The sequence below is a fragment of the Salvelinus sp. IW2-2015 genome, unplaced genomic scaffold, assembly GCF_002910315.2.
Source record: "Salvelinus sp. IW2-2015 unplaced genomic scaffold, ASM291031v2 Un_scaffold4399, whole genome shotgun sequence".
In the NCBI taxonomy this organism is placed as follows: domain Eukaryota; kingdom Metazoa; phylum Chordata; class Actinopteri; order Salmoniformes; family Salmonidae; genus Salvelinus; species Salvelinus sp. IW2-2015.
The window spans coordinates 20,064-37,409 of record NW_019945669.1 but is presented as its reverse complement, the minus strand read 5'-3'; the positions used below and the strand labels follow the sequence as shown (position 1 = coordinate 37,409).

Below are 17,346 nucleotides of genomic sequence, written 5' to 3'. Positions count from 1 at the left end.
TAAATATATACATTGATTGGCAATTGTTCCCAATGAGTGAGTGTTCATGTGCAAAGGATTAACATTTCAATTGTTATAATTATCAACTCTGTAGTTGTAGTATCTCAGTCGATCCCACTTCCCTTTTTGTACACGAAGACGCCATGACGGTTAATCCCACTAGGGAACTCCGTTATCATTTCCTTGTAACTATCTACTGTTTGTTTATGCATTTATGCTGAATTACTTAGTAAAATAATGATTTAAGACAATTGAATGGTATGGATGACTCATAGTGAAGACTGGGTTCGTGCAGATAACCAAGAATTTACGGCGTTTGGAAATGAGACTAACGTGAGGTCAAGAAAATTCATTAATCAGAAGATATTGATCAGATATGAACATTTCTGAAAGTTATCCTCTTGGGAATACCCCCCCCCCCTTTCATTTTAGCGCTGAAGACATACCCAAATCTAACTGTTCTCAGCTCAGGCCCAGGAGCAAGGATATGCATATTCTTCGGTACCATTTGAAGAAAAACACTCTGAAGTTTGTGGTAAATGTAATTGAATGTAGGAGAATATAACACAATAGATCTGGTTTTGATAATACAATGAAAAAACCATACGTTTTTTCATTTTAATTTGGTTGTATCATCAATTTTAAAATGAACAAGATAAACAAAATTTAGATATGAATACGGGGACAATTCAGTGGAAAACATAAGAACGGCAACAGTATTGTGCAAAGTTTCAGAATGATAACTTCCAAAATGAGTGTGCTCCATGACATTTATCATGAAGTCCACCCAGGTGTCCCCACACATGTAGCCCAAATGTACCCAAGTGGCCAAATTGGTGAGGTATACATTTTGAAACAAATAATATATACAATACCAAAACGGTATTCTAATACCCCCCCCCAAAAAATATGAAATAAAGTTGGATTTTTTTTTAATAAAAAAAATATGAAAAAATAAATAAAATATACATTTACAAAATAACATGGGTGACTATTTACACACTTTCAATATTTGGAAGACCCTTAGTCCTCTATCAAATCAAATGTATTTACATAGCCCTTCCTATCAGCTAATATCTCAGCGTAGCCTGTGGGTTAGAGCGTTGGACTAGTAACGGAAAGGTTGCAAGATGCGAATCCCGAGCTGACAAGGTACAAATCTGTCGTTCTGCCCTGAACAGGCAGTTAACCCACTGTTCCTAGGCGGTCATTGAAAATAAGAATTTGTTCTTAACTGACTTCCTAGTAAAATAAAGGTAAAAAAAAAAAAAAAAATACAGAAACTCGGCCTAAACCCCAAACAGCAAGCAATGCAGTGTTAGAGAAGCACAGGGGCTAGAAAAACTCCCTAGAAAGGCCAGAAACCTAGGAAAAACCTAGAGGGAACCGAGGCTATGAGGGGTGGCCAGTCCTCTTCTGGCTGTGCCGGGTAGATATCACAGTGGTTGTAGAGGGTGCAACAGGACAGCACTAGCACCTCAAGAGTAAAAATGAACAGTTTAGGTAGGGTTCCATAGCCGCAGGCAGAACAGTTGAAACTGGAACAGCAGCAAGGTCGGGTGGACTGGGGACAGCAAGGAGTCATCATGCCAGGGGGTCCTGACGCATGGTCCTGGGGCTCAGGTCCTCAGAGAAAGAAGGAGAGAAAGAGAGAGCATACTTAAATTCACACAGGATAAGACAGGAACAGTACTCCAGATATAACAAACTGACCCTAGCCCCCCGACACAAACTACTGCAGCATAAATACTGGAGGCAGAGACAGGAGGGGGTCATGAGACATTGTGGCCCCATCCGATGAGACCCRCGGACAGGGCCAAACAGGAAGGATATAACCCCACCCACTTTGCCAAAGCTCTACACAATATTCTGCTGCTGATGCCAGATGCCATAGCAGTCTCTTTCTGATGTAAAGCAGAGGGTCACCGAGCATGTGGTGCAGGTGATGGGSGACTTCATCTTGCAAACAACACAGCAACGCCTCCATGCTGTGCCCTTTTGGCCCTTAGGCACATCCATGTCTGCACAAATATATCTGGGCAGATGAACACTTGTGGCAGGAGCAGAAGGGACAGGGCGTGGTGCAGTGGTGCTGTAGCCAGCAAGCTCCTTGATGAGCTGCTCTCTGAAGGCCTTCTGTGAGAGGAAAGGCTTTCCACAGCTCTTAGCCATTTCCTTGTGTAGGATGAATGCATTCACCACAGCAATGGTGAAGGTCTTGTACCATTTCATTGTCTTATGCAGAACATTGTAATAGCCTAACAGCGCATCTGATAGGTCCACACCTCCCAGGCTCTTGTTGTAGTCCTTCACTGCAGTTGGAATGGGGACATTTTTGGTGGTCCAATTCCCAGTACCATCCTTGACACGCCGGGCAACATGATCCCCATTGAAGGACTTGTGGATCGTTGAACACATCACGACTTCCCTGGTATCCATCCGCTTCCTAAGGTCTGTAAACAGGGAAGGGCTCGTGTAGATGTTGTCCACAAACAGTTTGTTCCCTAGCAGTTGAGAATCCAATAACTCCATTACAGAGTCATAGCTAAGTCCCTTACCAGTCGCACAAGTGTTCTTCCCCTCATAGACAAAGAAATTGCATGTGTAGGCACACACAGAATCAGCCAACACCAACAGCTTGTAACCCCACTTGGTTGGTTTGTTTCGCATGTATTGTTTGAGGCCAATTCTGGCCTTTGAGGCTACCATTCTCTCATCGATGGACAGGTTATGGGCTGGCTGAAAGTACGTCTTGCAGGCCTCAACAATGCTGTAGTAGAGAGGTTTGATTTTGCACAGTCTATCAAACGTTGCTGTGCCTCTCTTCTTCTCGTTCTCTTCATCAACCTTTGGGTCACTGATATGAAGCGCCTGTGAAACAACCAGAAACCTTTTGCAGGACATAACAGTCATGGAGAAAGGCAGTTGGTAGAGTGATGACGTCTTCCAGTAGTCAGTCAGGCTTTTCATCTTCACCAGCCCCATGTAGATGACCAGTGAAAGGTAGCAGTAAAAGTCTGACATGGATACGGGCTTCCATGCTACCTTTTTGCCTGCCTGCCTCTTCTTCCCAAACTTATTGTGCATATATTGCAACTAAAATGTAAAAACAATCACAAATAAAATTTTATTTTACAAACAACGGCATTAGCATGACAAGAACTTACCAGTCCTAAACGATATCCTCTCCGTTCAAGAAATAGGCCTCAGTTTCAGAATCAAATGAATGCTCACTAACAGAATCTTCCTCAGATAACATTTCTGTATCGCTATCACGATCAATTTCCTCTAAAATTGTCTCTACATTGCTATATCTAGTCTTGGATTTAGCTTTCCCAGACTTATTCGCCATGACGTTGGATAAAAATACAGCTGAAGATGCACGTTGCCGAAATACCGCTGTGCGTAATCACTTTCAGTCCTTCCTCGTTGAACCGCGAATTGCAAAGACTGCAATTGCGCAAACGTTTACCATGTGAGTTAGTCTCCAAACAAAGGACCATTTGATAGTGCCATTTACCTCTGTTCATTGGCTATCTACCCAGCTAGATTTCAAGACGATGAGTGGTCATTGGGTTAAAATACAGTCAATCAAAGAGACAGTGGTCATATGATTGGTGCGCAAATGAGCTCGTTACTCGTTGTCTTCCAATCGTTTTTTTTCGGATCAATACATCCCGCAAAATGACCCATCAAGTTTGGTTGTGTTACAAACAAACAGTTGATTGCAAGGAAACCAAATTAGACTGGATAAAGTCATGTTTAGTGTGTGTATTTACATCCGATGTTTCGCCGAAAATTTAATGACATGAAATTCAACGACATAAGCGTTCACAAAATGTTTCGTGTTAGGCTATAAAAAATGGATTTAACCGAACAAAGACCATTCAGTGTGTACCAATGAGCCTTGGGATTGCAAACAGAGAAAGATTTTCACAGGTAAACAATTTATTTCAACGCAATCTGTGATAATGTTACGCTTGTGCTGGTTGAAAAGTATTTATTTATGGAGCGTTGAGCTCAGATAATTGCATCCTATTCTTTCGCAGTAAATCATCTTTTAAATCTGACAACGCAGTTAGATTAGCAAGATTCTAGGCTTTTGAAYCATGTGAGACACTTTTATTTTCAGGAATGTTTAATATGACTATTTGTGGCGATCACCGTATGTTGTCTATTTTCAAACCCGGATCCGGGATCGGTACTAAGTAGAGGATATTATATTAGGAAAATTATAACTTTAATTAAAATTATAATTTGTAATCTGAATATTTTCCTTGGTGCCTCGACTTCCTAGTTAATTACAGTTACATGATTAATCAGTTTAATCGCGTAATAATAATTACAGAGAATCTTTGATAAATGATTTATTTAATAAAGACACGACAGCGCTTAGACAGGTTTTGATGAACAAAATATTGTAATTTGATAAAGATTAATCTTCAGATTAATGATGCCAAAGACATGACATGAGGATACAGAATCAATAGACCATTTATTTTGGTATTGCCCTCAGGTAGCCTGTTTCTGGTCTCAGGTTCAGGAATGGCTGAAAATGCATAGAATTGCTCTAAAATTGACCCTAGAAATAATACTGTTGGGAGATCTGGAGAGACCGGGTCAGTCAATTACTAGTATACTAATACTCTTAGTAAAAATATTTATCTTCAACACGCAATCTGTGGATTATATTCGATTAGATATATTGAAATTCTACGTTAAACATCACAGCATAGTTGAAAGATATGTGTTGCGTAGAAACCCGAAGTGGGTGGCCAGCAGAGATAGATGGGATGGGCTGAGGGAAGCTGAGGGTTGGGATGTGGAATTGGAGACAAGTGGGAGTGGAATTGCTGTGCCAGAGATAGAATGTAAAGATAAAAATAAAAAATAAAGTCAAAATAAAACATAACAAAAAGTCAGTTTGAATGACACTGAGGGGCAAAGTTTTTACAACTAATGCCAGTTTGCCTGAGGCTGATGCCCTGCAGGTGTTTGTACACATGCCTATACACACACACACTCATTCAAATAAACACATACAAGAACACACACATACATGTAATAGTGCCAGACATGCACACAAACATATACAGTTGGCATTGCTGTCATGATTTCAGTTGTCCTTGATGTCCTTTGTTTTTTGTAGTTTTTTCTGCATTGTTGTTTCCTGTTTTCTTCTGTCTTTTTCTTTTTTCTCTTTTGTTCATTCTCTTGGTTGTTGGTGCATTGGGGGGGTCTTGGGGGTGGGAATTAATTGTATTTTTTATTTTTAAAAAAATTCTATGGGGGCACTGTGAAAGAGGTCTCGAATGGTTGAGGGACAGCTATTGGGGAACTGTGGGAGGGTTTGAGTTCACATTTTTTGGCTTGGTGTGAGATCTGTCAACGTGCCCTGGAGCAGAGCATTGACCCTGGATAATTCTGTGTGTCGCTCTGAATGTAAATATATATTTTTTTATAATAATAATAAAAAATATTTTTTGGGGCTAGTTTTCAGGCCTTACGGCGGGTTTTGAGTAGTCATTGGGCTAGAAAAAGTAATTGCATTAAATCACTGTTTGGATATGTTAGTACATTTTTTATTTCTATGATAATGAATACATGAGAACAATTGACATTCAATAATTAGTTGTCACTGTGTTAACCACAACCAACATGTTGGATCTCTGTTTAGTTGTCACTGTGTTAACCACAACCAACAACCACATGTTGGATCTCTGTTTAGTTGTCACTGTGTTAACCACAACCAACATGTTGGATCTCTGTTTAGTTGTCACTGTGTTAACCACAACCATCATGTTGTATCTCTGTTTAGTTGTCACTGTGTTAACCACAACCAACATGTTGGATCTCTGTTTATTCGTCACTGTGTTAACCACAACCAACATGTTGGATCTCTGTTTAGGTGTCACTGTGTTAACCACAACCAACATGCTGGATCTCTGTTTAGTTGTCACTGTGTTAACCACAACCAACATGTTGGATCTCTGTTTAGTCGTCACTGTGTTAACCACAACCAACATGTTGGATCTCTGTTTAGGTGTCACTGTGTTAACCACAACCAACATGCTGGATCTCTGTTTAGTTGTCACGTGTTAACCACAACCAACATGCTGGATCTCTGTTTAGTTTCACTGTGTTAACCACAACCAACATGTTGGTTCTCTGTTTAGTTGTCACTGTGTTAACCACAACCAACATGCTGGATCTCTGTTTAGGGGTCAGTGCTCTAAATGAGTCTCTCTGGGAGAGAGAGGAGGGGGGCCCTGCCTCTAAAATGAGTCTCTCCAGGGAGAGAGAGGGAGGGGGGTCCTGCCTAAAATGAGTCTCTCTGGGGGACATGACACCAAAGCTACAAGGTAAGATGACAATTTTAAATTAATTAAAATTAATTTTATTACGAATTTATTACGTTTATTTCCAAAACGTCTTTCACAATTTTTTCACATTTGTTTTTTAATCAAAAATGATTGCTTATAGGTACCATCAATATTACTGATCTCATAGTTATTATTAATAGATGTTAGACGTGTATGAAAAAAGTTTTTTGCAAAATGCTATATATCCATAGTTTAACAGGAATGTAATGTTGGTATCCTGTATATCTGACTGTGATATGTGTTGTCTCACCCAAATATCTAAAGATGTACTTACAGAGTCCATGTTAATTTGACTCAGTTTCTCACAACAGGAAAATAACAGCAAATGTGCTTTTTTTTGTGGATTATAATTAAGGACATTTTTTGTAGGAGCTGATCCCTTTTTCATCAAATCAAGTCTGACATTTTTAAAAGGAAATTACACACTTTAGAAGCCACTTTAGAAGCCTTTAAAAAGCCTTGTAGTGGTTTAATAATTTCTTTAAACAATAAAAAATTATTTACCAACATCTAATTACCAACATTTGAAAATTGATATATAGCGTTTTGGAATGAAACAAGTGACGCAGCGGTCTATGACACTGCATCTCAGTGCTAGAGGAGTCACTACAGACCCTGGTTTAGTGGTCTAAGACACTGCATCTCAGTGCTAGAGGAGTCACTACAGACACTCTGGTTCAGTGGTCTACGACACTGCATCTCAGTGCTAGAGGAGTCACTACAGACCCTGGTTCAGTGGTCTAAGGCACTGCATCTCAGTGCTAGAGGAGTCACTACAGACACTCTGGTTCAGTGGTCTACGACACTGCATCTCAGTGCTAGAGGAGTCACTACAGACCCTGGTTTAGTGGTCTAAGACACTGCATCTCAGTGCTAGAGGAGTCACTACAGACACTCTGGTTCAGTGGTCTACGACACTGCATCTCAAGTGCTAGAGGAGTCACTACAGACACTCTGGTTCAGTGGTCTATGACACTGCATCTCAGTGCTAGAGAGTCACTACAGACCCTGGTTAGTGGTCTAAGACACTGCATCTCAGTGCTAGAGGAGTCACTACAGACACTCTGGTTCAGTGGTCTACGACACTGCATCTCAGTGCTAGAGGAGTCACTACAGACCTGGTCAGTGTCTAAGGCACTGCATCTCAGTGCTAGAGGAGTCACTACAGACACTCTGGTTCAGTGGTCTACGACACTGCATCTCAGTGCTAGAGGAGTCACTACAGACCCTGGTTTAGTGGTCTAAGACACTGCATCTCAGTGCTAGAGGAGTCACTACAGACCCTGGTTCAGTGGTCTAAGGCACTGCATCTCAGTGCTAGAGAGTCACTACAGACCCTGGTTCAGTGGTCTAAGACACTGCATCTCAGTGCTAGAGAGTCACTACAGACACCCTGGTTCACGGGTCTAAGGCACTGCATCTCAGTGCTAGAGGCGTTACTACAGACCCTGGTTCAGTGGTCTAAGGCACTGCATCTCAGTGCTAGAGGAGTCACTACAGACCCTGGTTCAGTGGTCTAAGACACTGCATCTCAGTGCTAGAGGAGTCACTACAGACACCCTGGTTCAGCGGTCTAAGGCACTGCATCTCATGCTAGAGGAGTCACTACAGACACCGTGTTCAGCGGTCTAAGACACTGCATTCAGTGCTAGAGGAGTCACTACAGACCCTGGTTCAGTGGTCTAAGGCACTGCATCTCAGTGCTAGAGGCGTCACTACAGACCCTGGTTCAGCAGTCTAAGGCACTGCATCTCAGTGCTAGAGGCGTCACTACAGACCCTGGTTCAGTGGTCTAAGGCACTGCATCTCAGTGCTAGAGGAGTCACTACAAGACACCCTGGTTCAGTGGTCTAAGACACTGCATCTCAGTGCTAGAGGCGTCACTACAGACCCTGGTTCAGCGGTCTAAGGCACTGCATCTCATGCTAGAGGAGTCACTACAGACCCTGGTTCAGTGGTCTAAGACACTGCATCTCAGTGCTAGAGGCGTCACTACAGACCCTGGTTCAGTGGTCTAAGGCACTGCATCTCAGTGCTAGAGGAGTCACTACAGACCCTGGTTCAGCGGTCTAAGACACTGCATCTCAGTGCTAGAGGAGTCACTACAGACCCTGGTTCAGCGGTCTAAGGCACTGCATCTCAGTGCTAGAGGAGTCACTACAGACCCTGGTTCAGCGGTCTAAGGCACTGCATCTCAGTGCTAGAGGAGTCACTACAGACACCCTGGTTCAGTGATCTAAGACACTGCATCTCAGTGCTAGAGGAGTCACTACAGACCCTGGTTCAGTGGTCTAAGTCACTGCATCTCAGTGCTAGAGGGTCACTACAGACCCTGGTTCAGTGGTCTAAGACACTGCATCTCAGTGCTAGAGGAGTCACTACAGACCCTGGTTCAGCGGTCTAAGACACTGCATCTCAGTGCTAGAGGGTCACTACAGACCCTGGTTCAGCGGTCTAAGGCACTGCATCTCAGTGCTAGAGGCGTCACTACAGACCCTGGTTCAGTGGTCTAAGACACTGCATCTCAGTGCTAGAGGAGTCACTACAGACACCCTGGTTCAGTGGTCTAAGGCACTGCATCTCAGTGCTAGAGGAGTCACTACAGACCCTGGTTCAGTGGTCTAAGTCACTGCATCTCAGTGCTAGAGGAGTCACTACAGACCCTGGTTCAGTGGTCTAAGTCACTGCATCTCAGTGCTAGAGGAGTCACTACAGACCCTGGTTCAGTGGTCTAAGACATGCATCTCAGTGCTAGAGGAGTCATACAGACACTCTGGTTCAGTGGTCTAAGGCACTGCATCTCAGTGCTAGAGGAGTCACTACAGACCCTGGTTCAGTGGTCTAAGTCACTGCATCTCAGTGCTAGAGGAGTCACTACAGACCCTGGTTCAGTGGTCTAAGACACTGCATCTCAGTGCTAGAGGTGTCACTACAGACCCTGGGTCAGCGGTCTAAGACACTGTATCTCAGTGCTGAGAGAGTAACTACAGACCCTGTTCAGTGGTCTAAGTCACTGCATCTCAGTGCTAGAGGAGTCACTACAGACCCTGGTTCAGTGGTCTAAGACACTGCATCTCAGTGCTAGAGGTGTCACTACAGACCCTGGTTCAGCGGTCTAAGACACTGCATCTCAGTGCTGGAGGAGTAACTACAGACCCTGGTTCAGTGGTCTAAGACACTGCATCTCAGTGCTAGAGGAGTCACTACAGACCCTGGTTCAGCGGTCTAAGACACTGCATCTCAGTGCTGGAGGAGTAACTACAGACCCTGGTTCAGTGGTCTAAGGCACTGCATCTCAGTGCTAGAGGAGTCACTACAGACCCTGGTTCAGTGGTCTAAGACACTGCATCTCAGTGCTAGAGAGTCACTACAGACACCCTGGTCAGTGATCTAAGACACTGCATCTCAGTGCTAGAGGCGTCACTACAGACACCCTGGTTCAGCGGTCTAAGGCACTGCATCTCAGTGCTAGAGGAGTCACTACAGACCCTGGTTCAGTGGTCTAAGACACTGCATCTCAGTGCTAGAGGTGTCACTACAGACCCTGGTTCAGTGGTCTAAGCACTGCATCTCAGTGCTAGAGGAGTCACTACAGACCCTGGTTAAGTGGTCTAAGACACTGCATCTCAGTGCTAGAGGAGTCACTACAGACCCTGGTTCAGTGGTCTAAGACACTGCATCTCAGTGCTAGAGGCGTCACTACAGACCCTGGTTCAGCGGTCTATGCACTGCATCTCAGTGCTAGAGGCGTCACTACAGACCCTGGTTCATGGTCTAAGACACTGCATCTCAGTGCTAGAGAGTCACTACAGACCCTGGTTCAGTGGTCTAAGACACTGCATCTCAGTGCTAGAGAGTCACTACAGACCCTGGTTCAGTGGTCTAAGACACTGCATCTCAGTGCTAGATGATCACTACAGACCCTGGTTCAGTGGTCTAAGGCACTGCATCTCAGTGCTAGAGAGTCACTACAGACCCTGGTTCACTGGTCTAAGACACTGCATCTCAGTGCTAGAGGAGTCACTACAGACCCTGGTTCAGCGGTCTAAGACACTGCATCTCAGTGCTAGAGGAGTCACTACAGACCCTGGTTCAGCGGTCTAAGACACTGCATCTCAGTGCTAGAGGAGTCACTACAGACCCTGGTTCAGTTGTCTAAGGCACTGCATCTCAGTGCTAGAGGAGTCACTACAGGCACCCTGGTTCAGTGGTCTAAGGCACTGCATCTCAGTGCTAGAGGTGTCACTACAGGCTCCCTGGTTCAATTCCAGGCTGTATCACAACCAGCTGTGATTGGAGTCACATAGGGCGATGCACAATTGGCTCAGCATTGTCCGGTTTGGCCGGTGTAGGCCATCATTGTAAGTAAGAATTTGTTCTTATTAAAAACTGACTTGCCTAGTTAAATAAATGTTACTTTTTAAATAAAAAAAACTTTTCCCCATCTGAGCTCAGAGTAGATGAGAGATGTAATGTTTGTCTCTGTTGTGTTGAAGTCCAATCAAGCAGGAGAGACCAGCCTCCCCTTTCCCAGCTGTGTGTCCATGAAGAGTGACGAGTCTATGGATTATCCTTATAACTTTAGAGAGGGAGACTTTTCTACTGAACAAAGGTAAGAAGAACTCATGGGTCATGGTCAGTGAGTTAAACAACACTGTCTTTAGTCATTTAGCCATTTTCCCATTTCTTTTTGTTGTTTTCATAATCCATAGGCTAATCCTTTTGTCCATTTTCATAGTCCTAAAACAATATTAAACAAACACAACATTCCTCCCTTTGTGTGAGTGTCTGTCTGTCTGTTCTGTCTGTCGTCTGTCTGTCTGTCTGTCTGTCTGTCTGTCTGTCTGTCTGTCTGTCTGTCTGTCTGTCTCTGTGTGTGTGTGTGTGTTGTGTGTGTGTGTGTGTGTGTGTGTGTGTGTGTGTGTGTGTGTGTGTGTGTGTGGTGTGTGTGTGTGTGTGTGTGTGGTGTGTGTGTGTGTGTGTGTGTGTTACTCCCTGGATGTGGAGATGTAATCTCTATCCTGAAATTTGCCGAGTCACTTTTACCCCTACCTACCTATGTGACTCACCACCTGGATTCGGTCTTATGTAACAAAATGTGAAATTGTGTTTTTTACATTGTAGAGTAGAGACTTACAAAGTAGAGACTCAGAGCTACAAAATGGTACATACACTGCATTTGAGGAACAATGGAAAAGTAATTCTGCTTTGAAATTTGATCAACTTGCAAAAAGAAAAAACAGCTCTGGGAAACAAGTAATAACCTCCGCTAGGGAGCCAGACAGCTAACAGAACAGACTTTAGCTTAAGACAAATAGCTAAACAATGAACCTAGCTAGGTAAACAACGTTTAAGATCACACACACGTCACGTAAGGTTAGCTAATAAGCCAGACAGCTAATGTTAGCTAGTTAAACAACAATGAACAACATGCCAACAATGCCACAGAGCTAACCAACTAGGTCCAATGTAGCTAGCTAATATTAGGCTCTAACTAGAAAAGCAAATGTTTCTGGGAAACAAATAATAATGTCAGCTAGGGAGCCAGACAGCTAAAGTTAGCTAACAGTACACTTTAGCTTGAAATGAAAAAATGTCTGTCAAAATTAGGAACGTGTAATATCTGAAAATGTAGCATTAGCTTATCTTACCTGTATACATCATCATGCGTGATGGACGCGTCTCCCTGTCAGGAATGCCATACCACGGTTGCCGTTAGGTTGAAGATGTAATCTGGAGACAGGTGTTTTCTCCGATAGTCTTTAACTATCAGACTCTAATTCCACTGATTTCAGAACTGGATCCTCCAGAAAGTGGAGCGCAACACTTATACATTAAAAAAAAGCCGACAGGATTACCAACACAGACCGACTCAAATCAACAGAAGCCTTCAAAATGGCAGACCAATCCAAACTCCTCTCTCGGCATGTCCAGCCCACTCATTATCTCAGCCAATCACTGCTAGTTGGAAGGTTGCTGACTTTTTCTGTGGCTTAACTAACAAGGCTCGTAATTTAACAAATTTATTCGTATTTTCAGATTTTTATTTTATTTTCATAGTCTCATTATTACCTCAACTACCTGGTACCCCTGCACATTGACTCAGTAACTGAATACTGCCTTATAGTTCATTATTACCTCAACTACCTGGTACCCCTGCACATTGACTCAGTACTGGTACTCCTTATAGTCTCATTATTACTCAACTACTGGTACACCTGCAACATTGACTCAGTACTGGTACTCCTTATAGTCTCATTACTACCTCAATTACTCAGTACTGTCTCATTATTGGTATTTTATTGTGTTACTGTTTCCTTGTTTTATTTAGCAAATTTGTCTTACTGTCACGCCCTGGCCTTAGTTATCTTTGTTTTCTGTATTATTTTAGTTAGGTCAGGGTGTGACAGGGGGATGTTTGTGTGTCTTTGTCTCGTTTTGGGTGGTTGTATTGTCTAGGGGTTTTGTATGTTATATGGGGCAGTGTTCAGTCTAGGTGTTTGTATGTCTATGGCTGCCTAGATTGGTTCTCAATTAGAGGCAGCTGTATATCGTTGTCTCTGATTGGGAACCATATTTAAGGCAGCCATAGGCATTGGGTTTTCGTGGGTAATTGTCTATGTTGAACGTTAGTTGCTTGTGTGTGCACTGTCGTTTATAGCTTCACGGTCGTTTATTGTTTTGTTAGTTTGTATTAGTGTTTCGTTTCGTGTTCATCTTCGTCTAATAAAAGGAAGATGTATTTCTCTCACGCTGCGCCTTGGTCCACTCATTCACCGAAAGACGATCGTGACACTTACTTTTTCCCAACATTTTTGGAAAGGGCTTGTAAGCATTTCACAGTAAAGTGTACACCTGTTGTATTCGGCGCATGTGAGAAATACATTTGATTTGAATCTCATTGGCAGAAACACGTCATTGGGTCTAACGGTCGTCTCGTGCTGAAGATATCATGTTAGGATGTTGAAGCACGGTGGCTAGGAAAAACTCCCTAGAAAGGCAGGAACCTAGGAAGAAACCTAGAGAGGAACCAGGCTCTGAGGGGTGACCAGTCCTCTTCTGGCTGTGCTGGGGGGAGATTATAAGAGTACATGGCCATTAAGTTCAGATAATTCTTCAAGATTTTCAAACGTTCATAGATGACCAGCAGTGTCAAATAATAATCACAGTGGTTATAGAGGTCGCAACAGGTCAGCACCTCAGGAGTAAATGTCAGTTGAATTTTCATAGTTGAGCTTTGAGGTCGAGACAGCAGGTGTGGTAGAGAGGGAGAGGGAGAGGGAGAGATAGAGGGAGACAGAGAGAGAGGGAGAGAGAGAGAGAGGGCCAAAGCAGCAGGTCCGGGACCAGGTATCACGTCTGGTGAACAGGTCAGAGTTCATATCCTCAGTCAGACCAGTAGAAACTGGATCAGCAGCACTACAAGGTATCACGTCCGGTGAACAGGTCTAGAGTTCATATCCTTCAGTCAGACAGTAGAAATCTGATCAGCAGCACTACAAGGTATCACTCTGGTGTATCATGTATCAATACTGATGGATGGAAAGAAAGGGAGCACTGCTCTCAGATCAGTTTTCTCCATTAAATATTTCCTTAACATTATAATCAGCACCTAGAGCACCTAGAGAGAGCATCAGCATCAGCATGCTCTCTCTAGCATCACCTAGAGGAGCATCAGCATCAGCACCTAGAGAGATATTATCACCTATGGCTGCAAATATTGAGGAGGCTTAGTCTAATGCTTACCCAATTAAAATGCACAAAATCACAGATTTGACACATCATTGTGTTCATGTTAGGATACACATGAGGAAATATATTGAGACAAATTACAGACAGTAGCCGACAAGTAGCAAATATAACTCAATATATTGAACAATGTGATTGAGATAGTCCTACAGCCTACAGCTCATACTTTAATGCAGTCACCTCAGTTTTCATTTGAAGCAAATTTGTAGACGTCCTTGTTTTGAATCAATTGCAAAGACATTGGCAACTTTGTATTTGTAGTCAACTTTGTTCTGAATTTATTGTGGTCAACAGAGAGACTGATAAACCATGTGATTCCATGTTTAGCAGAGATCTTCTGTGTATAAGAAAAAACGCTGTGTAGAAAGTCATGCGGAAGGGAAAAAACATCTAACAACTCACTCGCTGTTCTAGTAGTCTGAGGCAGGTTGGTAGATTACTCAGTGTTCTAGTGGTCTGAGGCAGGTTTTGATTACTCAGCTGTTCTAGTGGTCTGAGGCAGGTGGTAGATTACTCAGGTGTTCTAGTGGTCTGAGGCAGGTGTTAGATTACTCAGTCTGTTCTAGTGGTCGAGGCAGGTGTTAGATTACTCAGCTGTTCTAGGTGGTCTGAGGCAGGTGTTAGATTCAGCTGTTTTACGTGGTCTGAGGCAGGTGGTAGTTACTCAGGTGTTCTAGTGGTCTGAGGCAGGTGTTAGATTACTCAGCTGTTCTAGTGGTCTGAGGCAGGTGTTAGATTACTCAGCTGTTCTAGTGGTCTGAGGCAGGTGTAGATACTCAGGTGTTCTAGTGGTCTGAGGCAGGTGTTAGATTACTCAGCTGTTCTAGTGGTCTGAGGCAGGTGGTAGATTACTCAGGTGTTCTAGTGGTCTGAGGCAGGTGTTAGATTACTCAGGTGTTCTAGTGGTCTGAGGCAGGTGTAGATTACTCAGCTGTTCTAGTGGTCTGAGGCAGGTGTAGATTACTCAGGTGTTCTAGTGGTCTGAGGCAGGTGTTAGATTATCAGCTGTTCTAGTGGTCTGAGGCAGGTGTAGATTACTCAGGTGTTCTAGTGGTCTGAGGCAGGTGTTAGATTACTCAGCTGTTCTAGTGGTCTGAGGCAGGTGTTAGATTACTCAGCTGTTCTAGTGGTCTGAGGCAGGTGTAGATTACTCAGTGTTCTAGTGTCTGAGGCAGGTGTTGATTACTCAGCTGTTCTAGTGGTCTGAGGCAGGTGTTAGATTACTCAGCTGTTCTAGTGGTCTGAGGCAGGTGTTAGATTACTCAGCTGTTCTAGTGGTCTGAGACAGGTGTTCAGATTACTCAGCTGTTCTAGTGGTCTGAGGCAGGTGTTAGATTACTCAGCTGTTCTAGTGGTCTGAGGCAGGTGTTAGATTACTCAGCTGTTCTAGTGGTCTGAGACAGGTGTTAAATTACGAGCGTTTTCAACGTTAATAGCAATGGTTTTTTGAAACAGCTCAGAGATTTAACTTCATATGGCTGCAATCCCGCTACCGGGATCGATATGACAACAGCAGGGCGCCAAATTCAAAAATCAGAAATCTCATAATTAAAATTCCTCAGACATTCATGTGTCTTATATCATTTTAAAGGTAATCTTGTTGTTAATCCCACCAAAGTGTCCGATTTCAAATAGGCTTTTCAGCGAAAGCACTACAAACGATAATGTTAGGTCACCACAAAACCACAATAAGCACAAAAAAAAAGATAGCTTTCACAAAAAYCAGAAATAGAGATAAAATGTTTCACTAACCTTTGATTATCTTCATCAGATGACACTCATAGGACTTCATGTTACACAATACATGCATGTTTTGTTTGATAAAGTTAATATTTATAACAAAAAGTCTGAGTTTACATTGGCGTGTTACATTCAGTAGTTCCAAAAACATCAAGTGATTTTGCATAGCCACATCGTTTCAACAGAAATACTCATCATAAATGTAGATGATAATACAAGTTATACACATGGAATTATAGATATACCTCTCCTTAATGCAACCGCTGTGTCAGATTTCAAAAAAACTTTACGTAAAAATAAACCATGCAATAATCTGAGACAGAGCTCAGAACAAGAGTCAAATTAGCCGCCATGTTGGAGTCAACAGAAACCAGAAAATACATGATAAATGTTTCCTTACCTTTGATGAACTTCATCAGAATGCAGTCCTAGGAATCCCAGGTCCACAATAAATTCTTGATTTGTTCGCTAATGTCCGTTATTTATGTCCAATTAGCTACTTTCAAATTGTTTACCAAACGCCCTAACCAAAGTCTCAAAGTGCGTCCACTATAACGTGACGAAATGCCCAAAAGTTCCGTTACAGTCAGTAGAAACAATGTACTGAATCAATCTTTAGAATGTTGTTAACTTCTTGGAACTATAGGGGGTGCTGTTCCGCATTAGCATATTTTGGTCTCCAAATTAAACTGCCTCGTGCTAAATTCTTGATCGTACAATATGCATATTATTGTTATTATTGGATAGAAAACACTTTCTAGTTTCTATAGCCGTTGGAATTTTGTCTCTGAGTGGTACAGAACTATATCTACAGCACTTTTCATGACAGGGGTCAGATTTCAGAAATTTTTACCCCTGATCTGGAGTCTGTTTTTAAGGCGACAGTGAATGCTATGAAGAAACCGACACTGCCTACGTCTTCCTCTGGGTGTCTGTACGTCATCACGTTTTGAATGGAGTCGATTGCACAATCACAGCCACCATAACAGAACAAAACGTGGAGGTACCTCCCTTTCTGGTCGCGCGCCTCAAGCCTGAAGGACATCGGACTTGCCTCATTCCAAATCGTTGTTTAACCAGTAATATTTCTCTGGTCATGTTTTTACTCGTTATAGTTGTTAAAAACATCATAATGTAGTTAATTTGAACCGTTTTATAGCAATTTATATCCGTTTAGTGCGATTCTGAGGAATTTCTTTGTCGTGCACTTTGAAGCTTTGGGAACGTTTCGGGGTCTCGGTCGTTGTTAGTGGACATTTCGAAGGACAGAGGACATCTATCGACCAAAAGAATTAAAAAACAGAAATGATGGGTTTATTCACAAGATCTGTATCTTTCATCTGGTGTCTTGGACTTTGATTTAATGATATTTAGATGCTACTATCTACTTGTGAAACTATGCTAGCTATGCTAATCAGTGTGGGGGGGGGGGGGGGTGATCCGGACCCGGGGCAGAGGCTTGTTAGATAACGTT

At 42.7% G+C, this 17,346-nt stretch overlaps 2 protein-coding genes across 2 annotated transcripts in view; one reads left to right on the top strand and one right to left on the bottom strand.

Annotated features, from left to right (window-relative positions):
* Positions 1-1,857: 1,857 nt before the first annotated feature.
* LOC112077235 (piggyBac transposable element-derived protein 4-like) lies at positions 1,858-3,024 on the bottom strand. Its single transcript, XM_024143791.1, has one exon. It carries the CDS (start codon positions 3,022-3,024, stop codon positions 1,858-1,860), a length of 1,167 nt encoding a protein of 388 aa, XP_023999559.1.
* A 3,300-nt stretch (positions 3,025-6,324) lies between these two features.
* Positions 6,325-17,346, top strand: part of LOC112077231 (stonustoxin subunit beta-like) — a 25,600-nt gene continuing 14,578 nt past the window's right edge. Inside the window, exon 1 of the mRNA XM_024143788.2 lies at positions 6,325-6,362. Coding sequence (XP_023999556.2) covers positions 6,325-6,362 — 38 coding nt within the window. The remainder of the gene's footprint in view (positions 6,363-17,346) is intronic.